The sequence below is a fragment of the Syngnathus acus genome, chromosome 22, assembly GCF_901709675.1.
Source record: "Syngnathus acus chromosome 22, fSynAcu1.2, whole genome shotgun sequence".
NCBI classification, from domain to species: domain Eukaryota; kingdom Metazoa; phylum Chordata; class Actinopteri; order Syngnathiformes; family Syngnathidae; genus Syngnathus; species Syngnathus acus.
The window spans coordinates 6678848-6706021 of record NC_051106.1 but is presented as its reverse complement, the minus strand read 5'-3'; the positions used below and the strand labels follow the sequence as shown (position 1 = coordinate 6706021).

Genomic DNA, 27174 nt, shown 5'->3' with positions numbered 1-27174 from the left:
GAATGGTTACAAATAATACGAGTGTGTAAACAGTGCAGCCAGGAGAAATACCATTGGGAAAAGATAAATACAATTCCATGGAACAGATATAAAAATGTTTTCAATGTAGGTCAGTGCTTCAGATAGTATTCATGCCTTGCAGAGGCCTTCCTGTCCCTGACTGCTTACCACTACTACAAATACATATGTGCAATGCAGTCTATCATTACATTTCTGCAGCCCTGTTATTCCTCATAACAGTAGATTTAAGTAGAGAGGGGAGCTTAAAAAGAGATTGTTCTTAATCTTGACATCAACTGCATTACCAAATGCTGTTTTGATGCAGTTGCAGATGCCCTTGTGACTTTATAGTGCACAGAATAGACATTTTGATCGTGCCACAACTTGCTCCTGTGCAGCATTGTGCCTGTACGAGAGGAAATATGCCACATTGGCTGTGCTCACCCGCCTGACTCGCTCTTGTATGCGTATGCGGAGGAACAAGAAGGCGGGGTGGAGAGGCGGGACCTCGCAGCCGGGGAAGGGCGTTCTCTTTGCGGTCAGAGCGGGCAGAGCCATCCCGAGGGGTGGGTCCTGCTCCGGCAACAGGAGGAGAGAAAAAAAAGGAAAACCCACCTTTGTCATTGTTGGGACGCGGTGGAATGTGATGGTTTGATCTCGAACGGACTCGGGAAGGGGATATCCGAGAGAAAAGGGCCGCTGATTTAAGGGGAAAGGGAAAGGTGGAATAGGCTCCGTAAGGCAATCAGAAAGCGGGATGAACTTGTCTTCTCCTCCGCGGCCGCAGTGAGGGCGACCGGGGCCGCGTGAGCAAAACTCCAGCCGCCGGTGGCAGCTTTTTGTGGATTTATTGCTGTCTCTTCCCGATTTACAACGGAACACATTTTGAGGTACGGCTATATGTCCCGTTTTCATGTTTGTGTGGCCGGACATAAGCTAACATGAGCCGGGGCGGCACAAGTGTTTCAACTGCGGCAAGTTTCCCCCCCTCCAACCCTCTTCTCCCTCCTCCGCTCGATTTTAGCCCAAAAAATGCTCAGGTGTTTCAATGTATCTTCGACGCGACAAGAAATGTCACTACACAACAGTTTTAACCGACATTTGGCGGTGTGTTTGTCATATTTATAGCTATTTTAAAAGGTCTCACCGGGCCACGACGACGACGACAGGTCTCTCGGCTGAAGTTGAGAATCTCCGCGAACATGAACATGCCACAGCTGCCTGTAGTCACTGCCAAATTGCGTCCAGGAAACCGCTTAAGAATCTGTATTTCTTTAAAAAAATATATTTTAACAATTTATTTTTTGCTTGCCATCTGTTCTTTTTTCTTTTCTTTTTTTTTTTTTTTTTTTTCTTTTTTTTTTTTTTTTGCTTGTTAAAAAAAAAAAAAAGTAAATTGGTGTGGCAGTAAGCTAGCAACAGAGAGACTTTGTACCCGAACCAACCAAGTGATTGTTTGGGCTTCTCTTCCGTTCAATACAATCCAAATAACTTTAAAACACGTTTAACTCTCCGAAATGTGTTTTTTTGTCTTCTAAAAGTGTGTTAATTGAAAGTACTGGCTTAATTATATAAATCACAGCAGGTAGCTGTCACACAGCAGGGCAGGCATCTCGTTGGGCAGCAAAAAAAAAAAAAAAAAAAATTAATACCTTTTGGATTTTTTATTCGGCCTTGGAGACAGTATCCGTTATCATAAAACGTGACTTTTATTTTTATAGCATATGTTATCTCAAGGTACATTTTGTGGATTAGGACAAGATCTACCAGAAACTTAAATAATATATTTGAAACATTTGAGAAGTCCACTTTAACAGGTTGCAAACTTTAGCTAATACAAAGTCTCTTTATGGAGTGTTTCAAGTTGTTTATTGTTAAAGTTAAAGTCCCACTAAACAAAACAAAGACATTGTATTCAAAACAACCACATAACTTCTACTAGCGTAATGCTAACAGTGCAAAACTCCATAGAAAATCTAAGGATTAGCATCGATGTTGCTGTTATTACAATTTAAGCAATGGATGTTTATGCTTTAACAAACACACACACATGTTTGTGTTCATTGCATGTGTTGTGCTATAGTGCATGCACTGACCCGAGGTGGCTAAAGGCAAAACAGTGCAATGTGTGTCCTGTACTACCAATAGAGCAGTGTGTCAACGGTAGAATTGGTAGTTGTCCTGGCTGGAAGAATAATCTGCCAGGTGGGGCTCATAAAAAAAAAAAAAAAAAAAGCAGCACAGGGAGCGACTGAGGTGGTGGGAACTTGCCTTGACCTGTTTGCAACATGAAGGTGAGCAAGAAGAAGGAAAAACATTACCAAAGACTTTCTGGAAAGGCGGGTTGTTGTTCACACCTGCTGAGACACGGCTTTGAAGCCGTGCAAATCTGCACGTATGTGTTGATATATTTGCACGTGTGTGCGAAAAAAGGTTTTTGGTTACTTGCTCCCTGGGATGGTTTATTACATGTGGAGGTTTTGAAGTTTAAGATGTAACATATAAGGCAAAATGATCCAGTCTTAGGAATTTGTGTTCTAACTTTCGGCTCGATTCAACTCTTATGAATCACAATGACCTCAGTGAGTGAAAATCTTCACACCCATCTCGGAATATCCTTTCACACAGACTGTGTCCTGCCTCTCTTTTGGCTCTGATACTATCAATACATTTCATGGTTGACTCGCCCCTTCCCCCAACTCCATTCTGTGTCTTCGCATTCGAACCGTCCTCATTGGAAATTTGGATTGAATTCTGAATAGTCTTTGTACTTGGAGATTTAGTAGCGATAGTTTCCTTGAATGAACTTGTCTTGTTTGACCGAGAAGACAAATAGTTTGGACCACATCCTGGTTGAGAAGTTCTTTCTAATCATACCTCTCCCTCTTCTCTAAACCATCCCTTGCGTGATTGGTTTTCCACTCGCCCCATGACGGCCCCACAAAACTAGCAAGCATGGCCTGCTTTGGGTGAAACCAAAAACTAATCATTAGGGGTGTCCAATAAGTGTAATTATCAGCCTAGGCTTTCGACCTGAGGGATTAAACAGTGGCTAGATGACCGTTCCTGGGGATTAAATAAAAAGTATTGAGGCTTTCTGTTAGGAGAATCAAACCACCGGGAATATATCCAACCGGGCTTGTCAGCGGTAGCGTTCCGGCCAATCCGCACATCAAGTTTTATTCACAGAGCCCCCTGCTGTTAGTAAAGCATGGTAACATTAGTGTGGAATTACATCTGACGTCAAGTTACGCAAGTGCGTTAAAACGGCTTGGATTTTTTTTTTTTAGCCGGAAATTATTACGGTAAAACAGGTGACTAATAAAACAAGCGGCGGTATCAGAGTAGTTCCGGAATAAATGTGCAAAGGTCAGTTGATTCTCAAAGCACATGCGGCGTAACCGTGATATTAAATGCAATGGATAGCGCATGAAGAATTAGGACCGGATGGTGCCGATTATATTTAGTGGTGGACCCGCTTTTAGGCCTGCTAAACATTCTCGCCCCGGAATAGAACGGCACTGTACATTGAGTGGGATTTTACGCATTACAAAAAAAGCTTCCTCTTGAAATAGCAGCCAGAGAAAACTCGTATTCGAGCCTCCCACGACTGTGTGTCCTTTTCCAAGTGTGTGTTTTGTGATAATGCCATTAATGGGCTCAGTATCCGGGACGGAGGCTGTTGACAATGTGCAGGACAGCTGGAGTCATTGTCCATTAGCGGATCTGCCGGGAGATAAAAATGATTTGGATGTACAGCTTTGAATTTTTTTTAAGCTATTCTGACTTTTTGTATTAAGTGATAAAGATGGCTGTTTTGGAAACGTGTCGTCACTGACCGACGTGTTTCAACAGTGTCCCATTTCTGCCATTGCTACTGAGGAATTTGTCCTTTGACTCCCAGCAACAATTAAAATATGACCTACATACTTTATATCTGCTACACCCTCATCGAGTTCTTTATCAGCGATCGACCGTGACACTCTTGTGATTGCACTTGAACTCTGTGTACCATTGCGAGAGTATCTGTCTATGCCAAAGCAATTTTTGAAAGATTCTGCTCCCGGCCGTTGTACGTCAGTCATCAGGTTCTAAGAGCTAAGATGTCAGTCACTCAGCAAACAGTTCATGAGTACATTTCAGATCTGAGATTTCACATACTGGCACACCCACAAAGCTCATTCCAGAAAATTGTCTTTGCGTACTGGCCATTTAAGAATCCCATGTTGAAGCTGGACAACTCTCTCGCGTGTGTGAGGGTGAATGAAGCCCCTTTCGTTAGACCCACTAAAGCATGCCAACAACTTCCTCATTACGGGCAAAGCCGGTGGGCCCGTTTTGGTCCAATGGAGGCCTTCCTGCTGGAACCCAGGCAAGAACTCCATCGTGAAGATCTGCATTGATGAAGTTGAAATCTTCTTTAATTTGAATAGATTTTGTTTTAATTGAACTCACTGAAGGTTTGCCAAACTTCACTGCAGGCTAATTATTGCTATGCGCTTCAGACCTCCGCCGCAGATCTGCTGACTATTCTGAGTCATCAAGTTTAAGGAAAATCATTTGAAGCTTTCATTTGAAACTCGAAACTACTGACACGCCACCTCAATTGCTGCTTAAGGGGAAAATCCTTCAGTTCCACCGGGTGACACGCAAGCTAGCTTGTCAACTTAGCAATTATTTGAAAGACATCTGCTTTCCTTTTTGATTCAGGAATTCTCCTTCGCTTTTGAATTTTTCAATGGGTGTGGCATCAAGGAAGAAGCCAGATAGGTCAAGAGAGGAGATAAGATCTTATTGTTAAACCTTGGTGGAGGTCTTTTGATCGAGATGATAGCGGAAAGGTAGCACGAGAACAAATTTACGAGCCAAAGGTTTCGCATAATTCATTGCCGTTTTGACGCCACTTGGCACTTAACGGATGTCTTCCATACTTTGATACCCCCATTTTGTGTGAATTATTCACAAGGATGTAACGACAATCCGAGCCAAGCTTCCAAACTGCTTCCTAATGCCATAATTCAGGTAATTTATGAACACCAGTTGCCCCACGTTGTCTTCCACAAGGCTGCTCTTCCGTGGTCCATGTGAAGGTTCGTGAACTATCGCGTGTAACCTTAGAACATCATCATCTGGTCTTCGTTTAGCTTCCATCAGAGAACAACGATTAAGTCAGTGTCAAGTCCAAAGATGCTACGCTACAATGTCCTTCATTATTTATGGGTGTGTTAGCTAATCATTAGCATGTATAGCTTCTGTTGGTCTAATATCTTTCAAACAGTCATAATGTGTAGTTGCTGATCAAATTTTGTTCACTCGGAACGCAGTGGCGAGGTTCCTTCCGGCCATTTTATCTTCACACGCGTGACTCGTTGTTTTGCTGAGCCCAAATAAGAAAGTACCTTGATCTCTAGTTTTCGCTCTGATACCGGCCGGGCAGGCTACCTTGTTTATGGTTCGAGGGAAAGAAGGAAATGGTTTTCAAAAGCATGTAGGAGGCACAGTGAGCCAACACGCAGGGAGGTGAGAAAGACGGGATGTGGGCGCTACATTTCTTATGAATTTTTTTGGGACTTTTTTTACATGTGCTTGAATTGACCTTACAGAAATAGAGCCCCCACCATACTACCCCGCTTTCCTCGCCTACTTGGCCAAGGAGTATTTTTGGACATTAATGAAAAGAAATCCGAACTACCTACCCTGAAAAGCCGCGTCTGGGTCAGCTGGGTGGAAACTTGCCTTACTAATGTTCTTAACATTGTCTGTGTGATCCTTGTGTTGTTAAATGTGCGTGCTTTCAGTGAACTGTACAGCGCAGGAATGTTGTGGGTTTGGGGGGGGGACTGGGTAGGCTTTGGACCTAACAGGGCTATATCTTCTAAGGAGAGGTGAGGTGGGGGTGGGCTAGGCGGGGTGTTCAGGAGCATATTTGGCATATTTCAGGAGCCATTCCAGTCTGGTTCAAGGTGCATTCTTCTTGAAGAGTGACCAAGCTGACAGACCAGAGAGGGAATGAACGTCACGCTCTCATTGTGATCCTGATGAGGATTCAGACTAAATCACTAAGACTTCAAATCTCAAATTCTAGTATAGCGTGCAGTGTACTTTGAGATAACCAACCATCTGTCCTCCAACGATCAAAAGCCTCTTTACAAAAACCTGACAATTTGGTAACAAAGTAGATTTGACTTTAGACCAGCTCGGAGCAGGTCTAATTTGCGGCGTAACGCATTAGAATCTTTTGAGCCATGATACTGAATAATCAGTAAGTTGCTTAGTATAAATTATATCAGAAAGGAAAGCAGTGGGACTGATTAGTAGGCACACAAGGAGAAGATATGATCAATGACATTATTGATCAGATTGTCAGATTGACTCTACAGCTAAGCTCAAAATACATATCGGATTGGTGGGAAGTCTAAGTAAAATTAGGTTAAATAAATCCCCTTGTGCCACCTACAGTGGCCCAACATGTACTAAACGTCAGTAACATCCATAAATGGCAACATGTTCTTCACCCAGCAGCTGCTTTTGTAAGTCTTGGATACCACGTTTACCATTTTGATTGTTTTTCTACCCAGTACTATAATATCTCTCCTTCAACATCCCCTCCCATGACTACAGTTACTGCTTCGCTCCTCCAGGATTTATGAGGCTTTAGTCTGTTATTTGCAGTCAATTGGCCACTGACTGACGCGACAGCGGTTGGCAGGAGTTTATTGTGGAAGTCAGAACTGGTGCAGGGCTCAGCAGAAGTCGAGTTCATCCAGAGGTCCATGAATCAGTGTTTAAGGACACTCTGATGAGTGACACACTTGACTGTACAGATCTGAAGCTTTTGAATATTTTGTATTGTATGATGGAAACCACTAAGTGACATTCTCACAAGTGGTAGCCATTAATAAATGATCAAATAATGCTGTTTTTTTTTTTGTTTGGGGTGGATGCCTTTTGTCCTCAAGCGCTGTATCAAAGTACATTGGTTTGTCTGATGTCTTCATCTTTTGATCTCCAAGGAAAACTATAAGGCAAGTGTGGCACATCTAATTCCTTTGAATGGAAACTCATAAAAATGACTCCAAACAGCATGTTTGTGGCGACTGAGCACTTTTACTTCTCCTCAGGGTTGTTGTCACGTCTCTAAATATGACATTTAATGTTTTGTTAAGTTTATTTATAAAAAGAAAACAAGGAAGCTGAAGCTATGTGCTAGCTAGCTTAATGCTAACCCCCAATCAAAATGCCATAGACCAGGGGTCTCAAACTCCAGTCCTCGGGGTTTGGGTTGGGGTTAGGGTTAGGGTTAGCGAACGTGAGGATGAACCGATCATTTGAATCAGGTGTGTTTAACGAGGGAAACTTGGAAAACATGTAGGAATGCGGCCCCCGAGGACTGGAGTTTGAGACCCCTGCCATAGATGGATATCAATCTCATTGATTGTTAGAAGGGAGCCTGTGATTGGATCAATGACTGGCGATAGTTTCATTATCCCTGTGTGACTTCCAAAACTTGGACCTTCACACGGGCTTCATGAGTTTTGAGATAAGTTAGGTGAACCGTACAAGGGGAAACGCAACACTCTGGTCCAGGTTTTGGATCTACAGGGGCGGTTATCAAAATAAAATTCCTTTTGCAGATTATTTTACTTGTGATCAGCAAATATACATGTTTTCAGAGAGAAGAATGTTGGGTCGCCATCGCAACCTGGCTATTAATCACTTCCCCTGTCTTTTGCTCGGCTACTGCTTTGTCGTTTGTTATTTTTTTTATCTTCACCTCTTTGTGGACCCTGAACATTTCTCCGGTTTTCATGGAATTGTCAAGCAGGTCAATCCAGTTAACAAGTTCAAACAGAAATGGGAACAAAAATAATTCCAATTATTTCCAATCTAAATTCTGAATGGGCTAACTTTACGCATCAGCCGTTTGATTTGTCTCGTCCAAACGACAAAAAGACAGACAGTCTTGTGCGAGTCATAATGACGTGACAGCAAGTGTCTGAGGACTGTTTTCTCCAGCAACAGTTTATCTTGGACGCTTAGAGGACGGTTGTCTGGCAGACCCAAAACCACAGCGCAAACAGCTCATCAATGGCTCACGAGACAACAGCCTCAAGCAGTTAACAGCGCTTCAAAACGGCAACACAATAAAATGACTCAGAATAAATATTCTTCTCTTCCTTTTCATAATAGCGCCCTTATATAGTTTGAGATGCTTATAGATGGATTTAAAAATCAATTTTCTTCTTTCTTCATTCCTCCATTGGCCCATTTCTCGGTATGCCTCGATCACTGTGGTGCAGATGCTAGCAGACCAGAACCGCTCGGCTATTTCCAGCGCTTCGTTTCTGCTTTGTTATTTTTTAATGATTGTGTTATTTTGGTTTCATCCAATTGTTTCTCGTAACATGCCATTAGTGCTTTTGAAGCTCATTCTCACGATAGAACCAACGAGGCCAATAGCTACGGCAGCTAAAGAATGCGCTGGGTTTGTCTTTTGTATTCGCAATTCCAAAGTTGAGTAAGTCTCTTCTGTGATTGTATGAAAGTCAGGTATTGTTTGTTAGTCAGGTAATGTTGAGTAAGTTGTTTTGTTTTACCGCAGAAGCTCATACCGATATTTGTTGCCATCACCTCAGGCTGTTTCTACTTGAACGAAAAGCAACCAGGCGGACCTATTTGTATAAAAACAAGTTAATGATTGACTCTTTGTTGTCCTTAGGCAGGAATCACTTGACAGTTTAAGGTGGCTTTATCGTGAGATAACGCTTTTGGAGTTGCGAAAGGAATGCACAGACTCATTTGGTCCCAGGAGCCTCGCAGGAATCGTGTAACGTTCGCAGGTCCCTGAGAGGCTCATTTGTGCACTGTGGAACATTGTTGAATACCAGGCATATTTTATGATCCAACCTCAGCCCGTTTCCTCCCTTTCTCCAAGCGTCTGGGTTTATTTGTGAAGCCCAGCCACTTTGCCCCCCCCCCCCCCCCCCCCACCTCTTCACTTCGCCGTACAATTTCACTGCATTTATCCAGTTCGACTATATGACTATAAAAGTTTGCTGAGGTCATCAGCTTTTTGGAGGTATGATTTATTGTCCATGAGTGTTCCTGTAGGTGTAAAGAGTCGAAAGCTTCTGGTTCTTAGTTTCTATTGCCCACTTTTTTCCCCCTGAGTCCCTCAACTGGCAACAAAGTAGTCAGTCACCCTAATAATTTAAGATTTATAGTTTTAAGTTATCGGATAGTTAAGGCTGCTTGTCCTGTTGGCCTAATTAAAGGGCATAAATTTGCTTAGACTGAATGTGTTCCACATGTGCGACACATTTAATTAGCATGACTCATTTTGGGGTCATTAAACATTCTGTTGCATGGGCTAAAGTTTATCAACTCAATTGACCAGTTATCATATTTTTTCTGTTTATTGTAGCTAACGTTCGCCCTACTTTCCATTTTTGAAACATGTGCAAGATGACTTGATCTTGTACAGAACAACATTTGTATTCGTATCGTTCACAAATATTCAGTTAGGCCCCCTACTGGCCAATCCCAATATTACATCTGGTGCATACTTTCACAACTCATCTTTCTTGTGCAACTGGTAAAATAAAATATTAAAAGTGGTTCTAATATAAACACCCACCCCTCTCATTCCACCCAAACGTCCGTTCCGCTTTTCCTCCAGGTGTGTACCAAGCTAAAGAATGCTGCTAAATTAGTGCTTTAGCTAGCTAGCCGCATCCGCCATGCCAAGAATTTCAGACACAATTGACCTTAAAAGGAAACGATATCAGCCTATCAATTCTGCACCACCAGTCAAAGAATGGCTCACTCCCGCTTGGGCAGGGTCCGACTCGCGCAGCAACAACAACAGCACCAGGAAGTGCTTGGCAGCTGAACTTTGAGACTGAAGAGAAATAGCAGAGCAGCCATAGAAGTAGCTGGCAGCTTCTGTTTATTTTATAAGAGTAGACCAGAGTTAAAAAAGATCGCCTCCAGAGCTATTTTCAAGCTTTACTAAGATAAAACTGGCATAAGAATCACAACAATCGTTGCACTATATTCTTCCGTAACTGGCCGGCAAAATGAAAGGTTGATCGCAACGCAAAGGAATGCAGTCAGACAATAACAGTTCGGGGTGCCACCATAAATGGTGATAATAGTTTTAGAATGATTGTTATGCGATGGAATTGCATTAACATTAGCGACGTAGCACAATTGACAAATACTGAGTTCGGTTGGAATCATCTGTCTTTTCAAGATGTCGCGTGTACTTGGTCTGGTTTGCGAAATCATTCCCTGGCGTATAGGCGGGATGGTGCTAGCGATAGCATCAATGTCAAAACATGTCCGTATCACATCAGTGAATTTCACAATGGTTGGAAACTTGGCTCAGGCTTTCCTGTACACTGTCCTCTGGGTAGTAGATGGTTGTTTATGTGCCCTGCGATTGACCGGCGACCAATCCTGGGTGTACCCCATCTCTCGCATAAAAACGTACTCGAATGACTGCGATAGAAAAATATCCATGTACATTAGCTGCGCTGTGAGGCGTCTTGTGTTTGTTCGGTGGAACAAGGAGAGCTCGAGGGCTGTTAGTCATTAGATATCACTACCGGTTCTGCAGGTTTACAGTCAAGTTGGAAGCGCCGAATGGTTTTCTGTCTGACAGCTTGTCGACCAAATTGTCGCTCCACCTCTCCGTTGCGTCGGAATGCAAATAACAGCGGGAGGAGGAATGCTGTTCAACACATGAGAAATCAACTCTCTGCTACTCCCACCTTCTCTTTTGCTCCTTCTGTCTGCGACATTCTGGACCTCCACTTCCTGTCTCTCGCCGTCCTGCTCCCCTCTGCGCTTTCTCTTTCTCACCCTGGTCCTCGCCTCTTGCAAGGCATCCTGTCCGCTTTGTTTGACTTGGGCATTCCTTTCCTCCCCGAGCAGACAAAACAACCCCAGACCTCTCCGAGCTACACACACACACACACACACATATCCTGTTAATCACTCAGGAAATGGGTGCCCATACACACGCCTGGCTAGTGGAGGCCCGGTTGAAGTTTCAGGCCTTGAAAGTTTCTCCGGCGAAGGAACTTGAACACGATCTGTCCTATCGTGTTTTACCTTGATGGGAGTCCCGATGTTCACGACATACTCCTCTGCGCTTCATTTGAATCCAAATATTTTGGTTGAAAACATCCATTTTCCAATGAGGTCACTTGCTGCTTAACAAAATTCACTTGGCGCTTTCTGTTTTGGTCCAACGGTAGGTTCAAATAACTTTTATGTATGAATATGCCATATTTAAAAGATAAAAAGTCAAGCTAACCTTTAGCATGCTGGCTAACAAAACAAGAATTCTATGATACTTCGGAGTCTCTATCGTTGTTCCAGTGCAAATGTAATGTTTTGAGATTTTGTCAAAACATTACATTAGATTCAACCACCGAAACATAAGCTCGGTCAGATGCCTTCAAATGCGTTGGCAATGTCGTTTCGCAAAAACCCAAAAGTAGTTAACTCTGTTCATTCTGCTCAGGTTTTCTGAGGCTAAAATCATCTTGGACTTCTTTCGACGGCAAAATGAGTGGGCTCCAACGGCGCAGTTAATTTCGCACAGAATTCCTGAACAATCAATAAATCAATTTGGCTTATCCCTGCTTTGTTTTTTTTCCCGAGTATATTCAACAGAATTACAAAGATGCCACAGATGGAATACATTTGTTGCATCAAAGCGTTCTACTCGAGTGTTTATAAAGAGACTTTTGGCTGCAATCAATGTTTTTAGTGAACAATTTATGAATGTACTACAGCGTTTTATCACACAGTGTGGAAAATCCCGTTTTGCGGCAAAGTTTCTCAACAATCCAATGACATTTTTCCACACAAGTCGGATACAGGCCGGAAATTTGGGCGACAGAAACACCGACGTGGCGGTTTAGGGTATGAAAAACTTTGCAAAGAGTACCACGAGAATGCCAATAATGTTTGTTCATAAATATGTCAAGTAAATAATGAATGCCAAATATAATAATAAGGTAGCGTATGTAATGATGTTATATTGTGGCTCTTGTCGTTAACCAAACTAGTAATTGTAGTGATGACACTTGTAAGTAAGAAGTGTCCCACATTAAGACTTTTTGGGTGGGCCATGAGCCATGTTTTGGTGGCCCTGTTTATTCCTGATATAAAATGACAATTTTCTGTTTTTATTTCATATTTAGCATCTTTACATTGTATTTTTTAAAGAATTAGAAAATATTACTTATTACTTGGTGATGGTGTTTTTTTTTTTTTTCTCCAGTCTAAAATCGAACCAAATATTTATCATTTAACATTTGCCAGTAAGGATGTAAACAGAAACAAAAATTTGGTACAAAATTCAAAACATGTCTCTTTTTTTTTTTCAGTACAGTCACGCTTCATTTTTATTGAGCTCAAAAATTTGACCGTGCTGTAATTTGAAGTTCTTCCGTCTGCCTCCACTCTCATCCTTTTAATTCAACCCAGACTGCTGTCTTAAATTGGGATTCTCTGCGCTTAACCAAACATATGGAATGCTACTGTAGTGGAATGCTTGTCTTCTGTGTCGTTCGTCTGTGTGCTTGCATGTGTGTGTGTGTGTTGAAGCACTCGAGAACTTCTCGGGTCGTTGTTGATGATGATGATTATGATAATAGCGTGTGTGTTGGTGTGTGCGTGCCAAAGAAGTGAATGGGGCCTTGTGTTGCCGTGGCCAAACATGGCTTGTCTGCTCATGCATGAGTCGATGGCAAAGCCCACAAAACACGTATCCACTCCCGGGATGTTTGTTTGACTCATGAAGGTCAAACGCTAGCAAAAGGTGCCATTTTGAAAATCTGATAATTGTATTTTTGCTAACCACGTTGTTTGTTTGTTTCCAATCACAGAATGGCGCCTTGGGGAAGAGGACTTTAACATGTCAGAGATGAAGGATGTTTCGGAAATGTGAGTTTTATCTCCTTCTACTCATCTGCTGTTCATTAAGAGAATAGTTTGATACTGAATTTGTCTCTTTTTTTTCCTGTAAATAAATGCATAAAAATCTAAATGAGCTTTTTTATATCTTTACGTAAAGACTTTGGTGTCTCTTAAAAGTCCATCGGGTTTAACCTCCTTCTCCCCGTCGTCTTCATCCACCTCTTCCTCTTCGCTTTTTGTCCGAGCGTGTTTCCTGTCGGGCACAAATGCCGGCGCCAAACTTCCTTCCCCGGACTTTTGCGCAGGAGTGGCGCACTGCTGTATTTTTCAACCACGCTACACGCCGCTAATGTGTTGCTTGGTGTCAATAAAAACAATATGGAGGCCCTTTTTCTCTTTTACACAAACTATACTCGAATCTAGTCGCCCTCTTTGGTGCGCAATCAGCCTTCCACAAACAGAACATGTATATATGAGCTGTGTCATTTGTCTCAGCTGTCAACATATAAACACTTTTTTTTTTTTTTGTGGGCCTTGATAATTACCATGATTACATTTCAAATGGGCGTCTGAATTAGTCACTCAGCAGCGTGGCGACCTCAATTAAATTTGACAGCAAATTAAAATGAGATTGTCGGCCATTTTGTTTCCCCAGTTGCAATATCGTTACAATTGACTCCCATTGACAATTTTTGTCCTAATACTTGAGTCAATATTATCGTCTGATATACGTCATCCCTTTCACCTCCTCCCGCTCTTCTGCCGTCGCCTCTCGGCAGCCGCTTGCTGCATTCCTGCCGCAGTAATCCACTCAGGCAGCTTCCTACTCTACATTCTGCGGGCTCGCTTCACGCTCACCCCCCTCTCTGGCTCCGTGGCCTCCTCGCGTTTGCTTTTTCTCGTGAAGCTGACGCCAAAGGGTGAGGGAGTCGACTGAGCATAGCAGACAGGCAGAAGGTGCAAGGATAGCGTGTTAAGAAGATTTCACGCACATATACACAAAAAAGACACTTTTTGGTTCGGGTTTTTGGACACTATGTTTAGTTGAAGATCTAAATTGTTTAACCGACTAAACATTGAAAGTCTGAGGCTCCATTGTACGCATACTATTGGAATAATAAACACGCTGACCAGTTTTGGATATTTGGAGAGTTGGTGGTCCTCCAGGACTGCCTTAGGCTGGAAGTTAGTTGAGATTGAATCAAGAACTGTTAGTTGTTGGTCATTTTGCCTTAACTTATCGATTCAAGAATTGTATTTGGCATAATCGTCGCAATAAGCTAACATCTGATTGAACGATTTCTCTCGAGGTGTTCATTAACCTGCCGTCATCCGACTCAATTTTCAAAACAGGATTTCTGTCAGGAGACATTTTAACCACAGACGTACTTGACACTTGATTTACTGGCAGTTCCTTCACACTCCATCTTCCAGCACATCTGGGATGAGTGCGTTCAGAAAAAAGTGGGGAAAAAAAAAACGGATGTGAGGTAGCGGTTTGGCCATAAATCTCTTTTAGCGCTTCGATAAGCTTGCTAATGCATTTATACGCTCAGTAGCAACTGGTTATTTTTTTCCTCTTTCTGGCTGACTTGCTTCGTCGATGTCATTGACACTCTGCAGGCCTGTTTGGGAAATCAGAATAAAAATGAGCACGTCACATCACTGTTCAACTAGAACCGAGCGTGTATTAACATCATCTTTACAACTCCCTGGCTCAACGTTTTCTCTGTCTGACTCACTTAAATCACACGGACAGCTCGTCGACACGTTAAGTGTCATCGTGTTGCCATGTTCTCTTGTCGGCATCAAACTGTGACGCAATTTTTATTTTTTTCCACTTCACACTTCGCACAGAAGTTCCGCTGACGTCCGCTGATAGCTGAGAATGCTTCGACAGCTGTAAATGTGAAATAGTAGCCAGTTAGCGGGACAGTGAGATATTTCCGCGCTGTAAAAAATGACAAAACATCTAAGCCTTCATGTATGATCATTATGGAAATGTTAGAGCCATATATTTCCAAAACACGTTGTTCCAATTACAGTAGTCTCGTATCATTGACAAAAAAAAAATGTGTTCACCTCAAGAAACAAGCTCCGTGACTTTCCCTGTCCTCTGTTCTGCTTAAAATGCACCGCAGCCTTTAATTTCTTTACCGATTTTCGTTGCGAGAGGCTGACATGACAGCGCAGGAAATGACAAGCCAAACATTATGCGCAGCCGCTCTTCACTTTCTTGGAAAAAATGCAGGCCAAGCACCAGCTCGCCACCATCTTGTGGCTTCCATTGCTCCGCCATCATCTCGACACGGCATGCGCACACACATTCTCAACATCCTGCACATGGAGGATATTATTTTGCTTGGACTTGTTATTAACCACCATCTTTTGGAACCCAGAAGTTGCTAATGTCAAGTGCAAGAGTGATTTTCTTTTTTTTTCCCTTTCTGCCTCTGGTGGGGAGAACAGAATGTACGAGAAAGGCGGCAGGCAAGCAGGAAGAGTGGCTAAAGCCTTAATGATATGGTGTCTGATTGTAACCTTCGTGTGAGAGAAAGACAGAAAGAAAAAGAGAGAAACTCAACTTTCCAATAAGTTTTATTATCACCCCCCCCCCCCCTCCTTTCGGGAACATCAATATCCGACCCGCGGTACCTTTTATGTGTTTTGATGTGTCATAGCCCAGTTTGGTGCAAGACTGTAGCAAAACATACTAAATTTGGAATCATGGTTCAACATTCCACTTACAGCTGAGGAAAGCAACTGCGGCGCTTCAAGCCTCCGGATGTTGACTTTTCTGTTAACCTCTCACTGTTGAAATGACTTTTTTTTTTTTTTTCTCCCCCTTGCTTTTGAGTTTCCCCCGCCTGAGTTCACAATGCAAGAAGCTGACTCTGGGTTTGCTTTTATTACAGTGTGTGAGTGTGTCATTTTAAGCTGTCGTTAAAATTAAAGGGATGTTTTGTAAATGTCAATAAGATAATAAAAGTGTTTTTTTTAATCTGGTTGTCTAGAAGGCCGTGTAATTCCACCTTAATAGTGATAAAAAAGTACCGATACCAGATCCTATCAATCCGATACTAGTATTGTTTTCAGCTGTTAGAAAAACCGTGGAGGTTGCCGATACCAGCCACTGATATCAATCTGACATTAAGGAAGTCATTCTCGATAGTAGGTGCTGCCAAATGTATTTGGCCACAAAAAAAAATAATAATGGATGACCGGGCACAAATGGTCGGACTTTGGACACCCCCCTGGTCAAAGTCATCAAGCGTTCCCTTCTCCCGTCATGAATGCGGCTAATGAGGGCCCAGCCCCTGTGATAATCATGCTTCAGGTATGTTGATTAGTTTGGCAGCGGGTAGGCCCTTGCCACAGTCGTTTTGCACGCGCCACTGCCCATAAAAAGCCACCGTGCTGGTGTGCGTGTCAGAGGGAGATGACGATGGCCAGTTAGCTTTACAACAGCGGAAAAGCAAATCTCAGTCGACAAGCCCATGCAAGACACGACGACATTATTGACAGGAGTATTTTGACCCCACTTTTGCTTCCCTTTACCTCACGTCCTCCTCACGCCGTTATTTCCTGTCTCGCCCAAACCCCCAGACCTCATGAAAGTGCGAAATAATTAGAATAAAAGACTCTGCATCACAGGGCTTTCAGGAACGTAATCGGTGCCAGATTGACTTTTCAAAGTGTTTTTTTGTTGTGCTGAACAAGATGTTTAATAAATTGTGTGGCGAGTACTTTTTTCCACATTAAACAAAACAAAGGAAAGTCCATAAAGTCATTTGGGAGTAAACCCTGATGACAACTTGTCGCATCTCATGAGATGTGTTTACTGCCGTACTAGATTTTCTTTTAACGGTACAAACAGTTTTTTTCTTTTTTTTAAAACAACATCAAACGCTCTTTATTCCAAGCAGTTTTCGCACTCTTTGAACATGAACGAGGGGAGACACGAAGGGAAGGATTAAGAGCTGTCGACAAGTGATGATGTGTGCAGATGTTCAGTCCCACCCTCAGGCTGATCTCCTCTCATGGTCGATAACGGCGCCTGCTTAGCTAAATGAAACAGGATGGGGGGGTGCAGTGGGAGCAGGAAAGCCCACCACCTGAATCATTCATGAAACAAACTGATAGATGGAGGCTCTGCTGTCAGTCGGCTTTTTGTTTGCTACTAATTGGCGTCATGTATGGAGGTCAAAGCATCCCATTTTGAAGCTGAGCTGTGATGTTCTTATCTTGATAGTGTTATTGAGAAATGCCGCTGTCAGCAGAAACACGCAGGCGAGTAAAAATCAATGTTGGGGATAGCGGCGGGGAGATTGTATTGTACAGTATGTGCGAGTGTGCATGCGTGAAACATGTGCCGGCATATCCGTACTGACATGTGGAACCCCCACAGCTCCTTGTAAAAGGACAAAACAAGGTGAACAGTGAAAATAGTGGTTCAATGACAAAGGAAAGAATTGCATCGTGTTATTATCGCGTTTGCCTAGCACACTGTACTCTCATTTAAAAAAAGAAATTGCACATCTCCATTTTTGTTGATTGTGTTGACATTTGCATCATTTTATGTCCTTGGTATAAAAGATAAAAGGATAAATAAAAAATAATTAGCGAGTAATGACTTTTGGGCCACGCTCTTCGATCTGTCACGCCGATTATTAAACGACTATCAGTGACTAAAGTGTTTTTTTTTTCTTTCTCCCTCCTATAGATGACATCTAAACATCACGCTGATGGAACTTTTCTTGCAGCACCACTTGTAAAAAGAGCACAAAGAGATCAAAACCACTTTCACACTAGTTGTCTAACATTGAAGGTGAATTGATATCAACACAACACAAATGTGGACCTCTGCCAAGGCTCAAATAACCTGAAGAAAACACAAGACACTAGAAACACAATAAAAACTTTGTAGCCATGTCTGACATGACACATCGCCATTTGCGGCACAAGCTACAAAGTCTCAGTCGACGGCTCGATGAATTGGAGGAAGCCACTAACAAGCTGCAGAAGTCTGAAGATGAGTTGCTCGACATTCAGGTTAGTAATGAGCGATGTTTGCGGAACTGATGTACAGAAATATTTTAATCAACTCTTACCCCACAGGACAAGATCATCCAGGCAGAAGGTAGCAATTCGTCCTTGCTTGCCGATGTCGAGTCCTTGAGGAAACGCCTCTTGAAAATCCAAGGTAAAGATGAGGAGGTGCGCAAAGCCGAAGACCTCTGCCGGACTGTGAGAGAGAAACTGGAAGAGGAGGAAAATCTAACCATGGAGCTGAAGGCCGAGATCGAACATCTCCAGAGGAGGATGGCGGAACTGGAGAAACTGGAAGAAGCGTTTGGGAAAAGTAAGTCCGACTGTAGCCAGCTCTGCCTCAGTCTCAATGAGGAGAAGAACCTGACCAAGAAACTCTCGACCGAGTTGGAGACCCTCAAAGCACGTTTAAAGGAAATGGAGGGGTCTGAGGTGAAACTGGACAAAGCAGAGCAGACATTAGCAGCGGAACTTGACAAGTTTAAAGGATTCTGCCAGACCTTTGAGAATGAACACAAGAGGATACGAGAGAAACAAAAGGAAGATGAGAAGATCATTTTAAAGCTCACAGAGAAACTGGAGCGCCTTGGCATGTCTGTCGATCCTGGTTGTACAGACTTTATAAGATCAAGAATTGAAGAGGAGCTATCCTCCACCGGCATCCACACCAGTAACTTGACTGGACGCAAGAAGAGCCTCGACTACAACATTGGCCAGCTGAATAAATCTGAAAACCAGAAGAACCTTGCAGGGTCACCTGAGGAGGACAATAAGGTAAAGGAGTTGACGCAAGAAGTTGAACGTCTGAAGAACCGCCTCAAACAACTAGAGATTGTGGAGAATGACTTGAAGAGCTCCGAGTCAAAAAACGGCGAGCTTCACAAAAAGTTCCAGATGGAACGAGACCGGGCTCGCCAACTGAGCGAGCAGGTGGAACAGCTCAGGACGCAGCTGTGCAATAAAGGTGGACTCGGAGGCCACCGAACTGCGGATAAGCAAGGCAACGGAAGTGCTAACATCTGCCCCAACAGCCCTGCCAAGCATCTGGAGAATGGCAAAGCTGAGAACGAAGAGCTCGCCAAGGGAACTTTCAGGCAAGAGAAGCCTAAATACCGAAGCGCCGCATCTGTCACTGAGCCCAGCTCGCCTAAGCACCGAATCAGGGAGCTATCTCCTCAGCACAAGAGAGAAACCAAGCTCAGAACTAAAGATCTCAGCCACTCCGAGGAAACCTCTCCCATGTCTCCTAACAGAGCCATCAGTCCTGCACACAAAAGCAGGAGGACACCCAAAACCCCCAATACTTTTTCCGATAACGGAATAAGAGAGACGGGCAGAGGAACTGAGGAAAAAGCATACAAGGGAACAATGTACAGCGCTTTGCATACACCCTCCAGTGACGTTAAAAAAGTGTCCGTTCTTAGCCGCTACCCGCCAGCAGCTAATGACCAGAAGCCCCTGAGGACACCTTACAGACAGGGCGATGGGGACGGCAAAAAGAGCAGAATGGAAAAAATTTCAAAGTCATATGGAGGCAGCGACAGTGAATCAACCAACTCGGATGTTGTGCCTGAGAGCAGCACCGCCGTACCAGACAAGGACGCTGAGCTCCCTTCAGACCAGGAATCGATTGACCCACTTCAACATTCTGCGTCCAGCCTATCCAAGGCCAATGGATCCTACAAAGCTTACAGATCCAACGTCAATCAACTGCTGCCAAATGATCAGGGGTCTGAAGGTCATTCCTCTGCTTCAGAAACAGAATCTACCGGTTCGAGACCTTCTGAACCCGAGACGGTGAATGAAACGACTACTACAACTCCGAGCAGTAGGACTGCAACCTCGAGATATTCTCCATATTCCCACGTTAAAGACTCTCATTCAGAGGGTTCTTCCTCCAGAAGTTCCTTCGATGAAGAACTGAGAGCACATTTAGCTGAGGGAGGCGGGAACACCCCATCTGGTCTGGAGGTCCAGCGGGTTTGCAGTCCACGTGAGGCGCTGAGGTCAAAAGCAGTCATCAAACCAGCCATCGTTGAGATCGACAGGAAAGAGATGATGATTTCCGAACCCTTGCCCGCCAACGGCAAACCCAGGATATCCACCAAACCCGTGTTGACCAACACCAGTAAGATAACCAGCAGTATAACGATCTATCCCAATGACCCGAGCTCCTCCAGAACCAGCAGTCGCAGCAGCAGTGTATCCAGTGAGCCCTTGTCCGCCAAGGAACGTCACACATCCACCAGTAACTTTCTCATCGGTAAGTTGACCACCATTCACTTGACCCCTCCCATCTAGTTTTGGTATCACCGCATTCCGACATTCCCATTTCAAAATCTGTGCTTGATTTGGCAACAGAATGAAAATACTATATTGTTACATAAGAAATATGATGAATACATAATCCGATGACTCATCTATTCAAACTTCTTTCATTGGACAGGCCCAAGTAGCGAGCACCATGGCAGCATTTCAATCCCTTACGAAATCTCCATCCCCAAGAGCGAGCTTACCATGCGGTCAAGCCAGGACCAAGACCCCGGAGCGGATAACCACAATGATTCCTCATCCAAGTCGAGGATTCACAGTTCCTCCAGAGTGGAAACAACCACAAGGCACACGGCCTACCAACACAGCAGCTTTAGCCACCCGTCTCCGGACACGACCTCTGCTGACCTCAACGATTCTTCTGCCTTCGAAAGCTCCAATAGCACCACCACTTTCACCAGCTGGCAAAACCAAAGTCATACGCGGCAAGAAGAGTCTCTACCAGACACGAAGAATGTAACCGTGAGAAGCACTTGGAAGAACAAAGGCCTTGCGTCGGATGAGAAGGAGAGACGAAGAAGGGGGGTCATGGACGGGGGTTCTGAGGATGAGGCAGAATCTACAACAACATGCAAGGCTTACCTGGCGAGAACGGTTGACTCTGATGACTCCAGGAGCTATGGATCTAAAAGCAGTGGGATTGTTTCTGCTCTGAGGAGAGCCAAGCCATCCCCTTCGGATGTAAGTTTAAAAAACGACAACAATCAAAGAAGCTGGTAGTTGGATGATTCCTATTTTTGTCCTTGCAGATGTACATGCGGACTATCGACAAAGAAGCCGAAGAATCGGCGCTCCTTCGCGGCGGAACCGCCAAATCCGTCTCTGCGGACGCAGGAGCCTTCGGAAAGACTATGCCTCACGCGCCTGTCACCTCTCAGTCCTGGAACCGTTCGTACTCGCAACGACCGCAGGTACAACTCCTCCCTCCTGATATTCCGAAGAGTTTCCACAAATTCTCCCGGTACTTCCATGTGTGTTCCCACACGGCACAAACAGAAGGGTGGGACGAAAAGTTACGCAGGGTGGAAATGAACAAGCTATTAACAAGTGGAAAAAAAGGCTTGAAAAACCTCAAAGAGTAGAAAATAGTTTTCCTGTATTTATCCGCGCCACCTGCAAGATGCGTGGCGTAAACATGCCTGTAGTTTTTGTATTTATGTGGTCTTGCGTGCAGGATTTTCTTCATGGGTGTAGACTACAAATGTCCGTCTGCTTATCGAGTGGCCTCCGTGGCTACAATAACATGCCATTCTGTCACATATGATAAAGTAGGCTGGTCTGGGAAAGAATTTTCTTTGCTTAATACCAAGCAAACATAAATGTACAGTAAGCGGAGAACCATTAATCGTCGTTAGTCCAATTTGTCCGACGATGACATTGAAGAGGATTATCCATTTATGGATGTTGTAGATTGTGGCTGAGATCTGAAACAAATCCAGATCAGGCAGTTTGTGCCGTACTACCGGCAGCATAAACGAGACCACGCCGCAGGACTGCGGTACTGGAAACTCAGTCTGTCATCTTCAGCCAGACGATTCAACTAATCTTCCTTCTTCCCACCAATCCACTTTCAACTAATTGGCTATTCAAACCTTGGAAGGAATAGACTCTTCTATTTGTGGAATTCTGTCATGGTCAGGGTCCGCCTCATCTTCACACCATGGCCTTGACCGCAACTCTTTGATTAGTTGACAGACTTTGAGTTTGTCTCCTCTTTTTGACCCCCGTCTAACATCAGTCACCCTTGAGTGGTGCTGGTTACCATGGAGCCGGTCGGAGGATTTCAAAAAGACACCCCCCTCCCCTCCCCTCCTGTCAGATGTGGTCATTCAGCAACAACCTGATCTACTGCCTGCCTCCTTCATTGAGTGTTTTCAGCATTTAGGGAATTTCCTAAAGCCATTTTCTTGATTTGCAGCCCCTTGTTCATCCTGATTTTTGGAGCAACAAACCTCATTTTGGTTAGCGGCGGTTAGCGACGCAAATTGACCAGAGTGCAAGAAAAACACGGTTCATATAGTGGTCATCGCTAGTCTTCTCTGAATTATTATTTTTTTTTAATCATGTTTGGCTTGGATCGTCTGCATATTTTTCGGTGGTCGGTTCATTCCCAAGAGGTTTGGATAAATACAGCTGCAGTCAGGACAGTGGGCGGTGGGGGATTAGTATGTGATTGCAGTGTCAAAGGTTGACAGCGGAGGCTTGTTTTATTCCGACCCCGTGAATGCGTCGTAAAACTGGCTTGATTGGAGCATAAGAAGCTGGTCCAAATCAGCGCCATTCCATTGTTCTGAGCTTTAGAAAACTCTACATTTAGTCTTTGGTAGGGATAAGAAAATTGCAGATGTCAGCATGCTGGAGTCCAGATGTACACCAACAAATCAATAGTCATTAAGGAGGAGGGGACACCACATTGCTGGGAGTGCTTGCAGACAGCCTGACCCCAACAATCATTGATTGTTTTTTTTGTTTTTTTCCCAAACCTATGCCATTCATGATGAAATATTTTGCCCTGGTTTTAACGGGACATACATTCCATTAAGTAGGCATCAGGAAACCTCATTATGCTTACATGAATGAGACCTATGTTATTCCAGCTAATGAGAAAGACACCAAAACCATCCCGTGTTGAGTCTGAAACCAGAGGCCAGGTCTACCGTACGTCTGGAATACGGCTTTTCTGTCCGACCGCAAAAAAATAGCTTCACGGTCACTTCGGTATAAAACCCTCATCCGGATTAATCAGGCGTGACCACCAATTATCAGAAACATGTTACCTGAATTCTAGAATGTAGTGTATGGGAAGAGGTGATTTCATAGTTTGTCTTGGCTTGACAAAGGCATTCTTTTAAATTGCACGCGAGACAAAGGGCAGACGGTTTTGACGCGGCGACGTAATTGGTTCTGCAGACAAAGCCGTCCATTCATCTCGAGCCACAATGTTCCAGTCGACAAGTTTCCCCCGAAACGTTACATTTACATCCACCCAATGAAACGCATTTTAGCCCCCCACCCTCGGTTTGGGAAACCCTGATTTAGGACAGCCTGTCAGGGTCAACCCTAACAAGCCAGACTGACTTCAGCGTTTTTCTTTATTGCCAATTTTCCGGTTTCAATTTTGCATTTGGTAGCATTCACGCACGTGAGCGGGAGCTGTTTTGCCCAATGACGTCTGAACTTGTCAGCGGCTTTCCTCTGCCGGGACACATTAACAGCATTTATAGCAGGCCTGATGTTTCTCTTAGCCAAATATTGACTCAAAGCCACACGTGGACGTGTTCACACACTCGGCAACCTACTTACGTCTGACCTGGAAGAACATTTATTCTGGAAGACGTGACATTTTATTGTAAAGTAAGGAAAGTATGCGTCTCGCCGAGCTCAAGTGAACAAAAAGAATGTTGTTCGACGGAATTCCCCCGATGGCAGATGTGAAGCCGTTTCCAAATCCGACCAAACACACAGCTGCCAATTTTTCACGTGTGGGGTCTCTCCAAAAGTTTATATAACTGACGTTGGATCCATAATTCACAAGGAAGCAAAACCGTCCTACCAATTTTCACTTCACTATTCTAAAGCCTGACGTTTTATTCCCAACAGCGTCTTGTTGCTTAGTAGGCAAGAGTTTTAATCCACCTTGGCTCACAGCTTGCTGACCATACAAGGAGATGATTGCCACCCTCACGTTTCCTCCCCTCAGCAGGAAGTGACCGCAAGCGGCCACGCCCACTCTGCAAGCTTGTCGGGTGACTTATTTCCTGTCTGTTGCCCTCCGAGACACAGCAAAAGTCCAGCGGGGCTCTAATCGAAGCTAATTGGCTCCAATGGCTATTAAAAAGGACCTCGAGGCCATTCAAGCAGGAAATATAATCACAGTGTTGGAAATGACTGTAAAAGTCTCACTTTGCGAGGCCACTCGGGTTGAGATATATTTTTTGGTTTGTGACCACATTTACAGTTTCTCACCTACTCTCACTTATTTCTTTATTTTTTTTCGACCAGGGTGCAAATGCCGACCTTCTCTCATGGAAACAGCACCTCTCGGCCACAAACTCCGTCCCCCTGGGGAGCTCCTACGAACGGTCGGCCAAAACGACGGGCGTGTCCAGAGGGGAGCAGTGGTCCGGTCGGGCTCAAGCGTCGGCAAAGAGCGGCGCGGGAAGCCGGGCGTGGACCCATCGTCAGGCGGAACATCATTAGCAGGTTGGCGCTTATCTTTCAATTTCAGCGGATTGGGTTAGTTGTACCCAATTTGGGTTACATTTTTTGACATGTTAACTTTTCTTTTTCCAACAGATGTTCACAGTAGGGATCTCCCAGCACCATCTCCAGCTTCTAGAACAAACAAAGACAAGAAAACAATCACAGCCATGTTTAAAAACAGACACAAACTCAACTGTGACCTTGTTTGCACATCGAGACGCAAGTATATGTATCCGGCCCGTTCCATGGCGAAGGGAGGGAGGGAGGGAGGGCCTCGCCACCGCACGTATCCTCTTCTGCTTGTTTGGATGTATTATAGTCACCTCGTAGTCATGACAAAGGAGAGGTTCCAGCGAGGACCTTATCAGTCCCGGCCCATCACGTCATCTCACAACAACTGCTGCTGCGTCATGCTGATACTTGACAAAAGGATGCTGACTTGTCGGACCAAAAACAGGAAGCGAATTACTCGGTTCTGCAAAAAAAAAAAATACATAAATGGCTGGGGATCCCTAATATGGGAATATTGTCTGTGGTTCAACTCCAAAAAGCTTCACAGGAACGGATCAAAGTTTCATATCCTACCCAGAAATTCTCATATTTCAAAAGATTCGTCCTAAAAAATGTCCCCCGCTCCGGAATCAAGACTGTAATTCGCTTCCTGTTGCGTTCTCAATTTTTTTACTTGCTCCTTTCTTTTCCTCATTCAAATGCGGGATTTTTTTTAATCACTCATAAACTGGATTTCCCATGGTGCTTTATTTGCGTTTTTAACAGGCGACTGTCCTCATTCGGGTGTTTGAGAGACATTTGCATCTTAGGTTGAGAGCAGACACTACTTTGCACATCATCGGTGACCGGGGCGCAATCGGGTGAATTTTAGTCACACGCTGGCCAAATCTGTTTGAGTTAAAGTCAAATTTGCAATAAAGTGGAAAAAAAAATCATGTTTAGATGTCGTCGCAGGCTTTCGCAATACATCCAGACACTCTAAAATATGCTAGCAGTTAGCAATACCCATCATAATTGTAAAATGTTCTCAAAATAAAAAATTGCTTTAACTCAGCATTTTGGCCAGGGTATGAATTATGTATGCAACATTATGCTTGTGATATAGCAAAACAATTACTGGAAATAGCAACAACAGCCATGCTGTAGACATTATTATCCGCTAGAAACCTCACGGACTCTCTATCGAAATGCAACGATGAAATGTTTAATCCTTAGCCAAGTGCAGTTTTCCTTTTGAGAGTTTCCAATCTCTGCATCCCATCCGAACATTCCTGAAAGGCGGAGCTTGCTCGCTTAAACCCGGAGAATGGCAAACTCAAATGTTCATGGCTTGATCCAATCTCGACGGCCGGACAGGCATCGAACGGTTTTTGCTTTCTTTAGCGGTGTTGTTTAGCGTCCTAAGCTACTACGCCAATTGTTGACAGGTTTTAGGTTTGGTTCTAGTTTGCTTCTCCCAGAAAACAACCTCTGGCGTATGTACAAACATTTTATTTCGAATTCAACTTCAGATTAGTGCTTATTTTTCCACCCTCCCCATTGTTGTTGGTGTTACTGGGTAGACTGTAATCTGCACTTAACCAGCACTTAACTTTAAGATCTGCAATGGATTATACCCCCCAACCCACTCCACACCTTTTATTTGTTTATTTTTTCTTTTTTTTTCTTTGCTGGTCAAAACCTGCTTTGTGTGTGCACCTGTTTGCTTTCATTTCACCAGATTGATGCATCAGAGGAATGAATTTTGGGCCCCCTCTATCTTAACCTGTGCCAAAATCATTCCGCCATTTTTAGTCCAGCTGGATCTCCATTTTATTTCCTGGAAGAAAAAAAAAAAAGATGTCTTATTTTGGAAAACTTAGAAATTTTATTTAAGGTAAAAAATCATGTAATTTTGTAAAGTGGGCCTTATTAATGGAATATATTTGTCCATCTTGGTTTCAAGAATATATATATTTTTTTTGTTGTTATGACACACTCCTGGAGAGTTTTTTTTTTTTGTCTGTGTTTGTTCTTTAAGTACATTTCTCACAACCTGGGGTTAGGGGGAGTCCCATTCGTTTTTGCCGCTAGCTTCTGGGTTTGTATGTCTTCTGCTGTTTGTTGTGCCAAAGAAAGAAGCGTGCACACAAATAGGAACTTTAGGACCGTACCATCAATTAAACCAGGCAGGGGGGGGGGCAAGGGGTAACTGTGACGTGTTCATTATTTGTGTAAATTCACGTCGTGCGCAAACATAAACATGTAATCACAATAAAAAGGCTTTTATTAGTTTGTATGAGCTGCCGAAGTTGGAGGGAGGCGGCTGCTTATATATATTTTTTTCTCCTCACCCTTTAGACTTAATCCATTGTGCATGTTTTAACTCTCCTGTGGCATGTAGGTAAGCTGCCAACTGTACAGCAGACCATATGTATTCTAATAAAAAATAAAAAGCAACTCATTTGTAACACGCTGACTCGGAGCAAATCTGTGCTTTTTAATACCTTTTTCTTTTTGCTTTTGTTGGCAGGTTTTTTTGGTTGTGGAATGCAAAAAGTCAGCGGTTCGCTTCTGTCTCACACAGGTGTTCTTTTTATTCCTCTACAGGTTGCTCATTTAGTGTTTTTATGAATACACCCCTGATGATGATAGGAGGTAACA

The 27174-nt window shown here is 43.6% G+C and overlaps 2 protein-coding genes across 3 annotated transcripts in view; one reads left to right on the top strand and one right to left on the bottom strand.

Annotated features, from left to right (window-relative positions):
- The window catches only part of pacrg (PARK2 co-regulated), a 111007-nt gene extending 109742 nt beyond the window's left edge, over positions 1–1265 (bottom strand). The window contains exons 1-2 of the mRNA XM_037242249.1: positions 1148–1265; positions 445–573 (exon numbers count right to left, since the gene is read on the bottom strand). The gene's annotated coding sequence lies outside the window, so the exon portion shown is untranslated. The remainder of the gene's footprint in view (positions 1–444; positions 574–1147) is intronic.
- On the top strand, positions 549–26981 carry luzp1 (leucine zipper protein 1). 2 transcript variants are annotated; one of them, XM_037242244.1, is made up of 8 exons: positions 549–890; positions 12906–12963; positions 17660–17988; positions 18055–20248; positions 20432–20997; positions 21066–21227; positions 24319–24519; positions 24613–26981. In XM_037242244.1, exons 3-7 carry the CDS (start codon positions 17866–17868, stop codon positions 24514–24516), a joined length of 3243 nt encoding a protein of 1080 aa, XP_037098139.1. In that variant the 5' UTR covers positions 549–890; positions 12906–12963; positions 17660–17865; the 3' UTR covers positions 24517–24519; positions 24613–26981. The 2 variants fall into 2 exon arrangements, with proteins under 2 accessions (XP_037098139.1, XP_037098140.1); XM_037242245.1 differs by lacking the exon at positions 12906–12963.
- Positions 26982–27174: the final 193 nt, after the last annotated feature.

Coding starts and splice junctions, on each gene's coding strand:
- luzp1 (XM_037242245.1), top strand. CDS start 17,866: ATGTCTGACATGACACATCGCCATTTGCGGCACAAGCTACAAAGTCTC. Junction 20,249..20,431: donor CACCAGTAACTTTCTCATCG/GTAAGTTGACCA, acceptor TTCATTGGACAG/GCCCAAGTAGCGAGCACCAT. Junction 20,998..21,065: donor CCAAGCCATCCCCTTCGGAT/GTAAGTTTAAAA, acceptor TTGTCCTTGCAG/ATGTACATGCGGACTATCGA.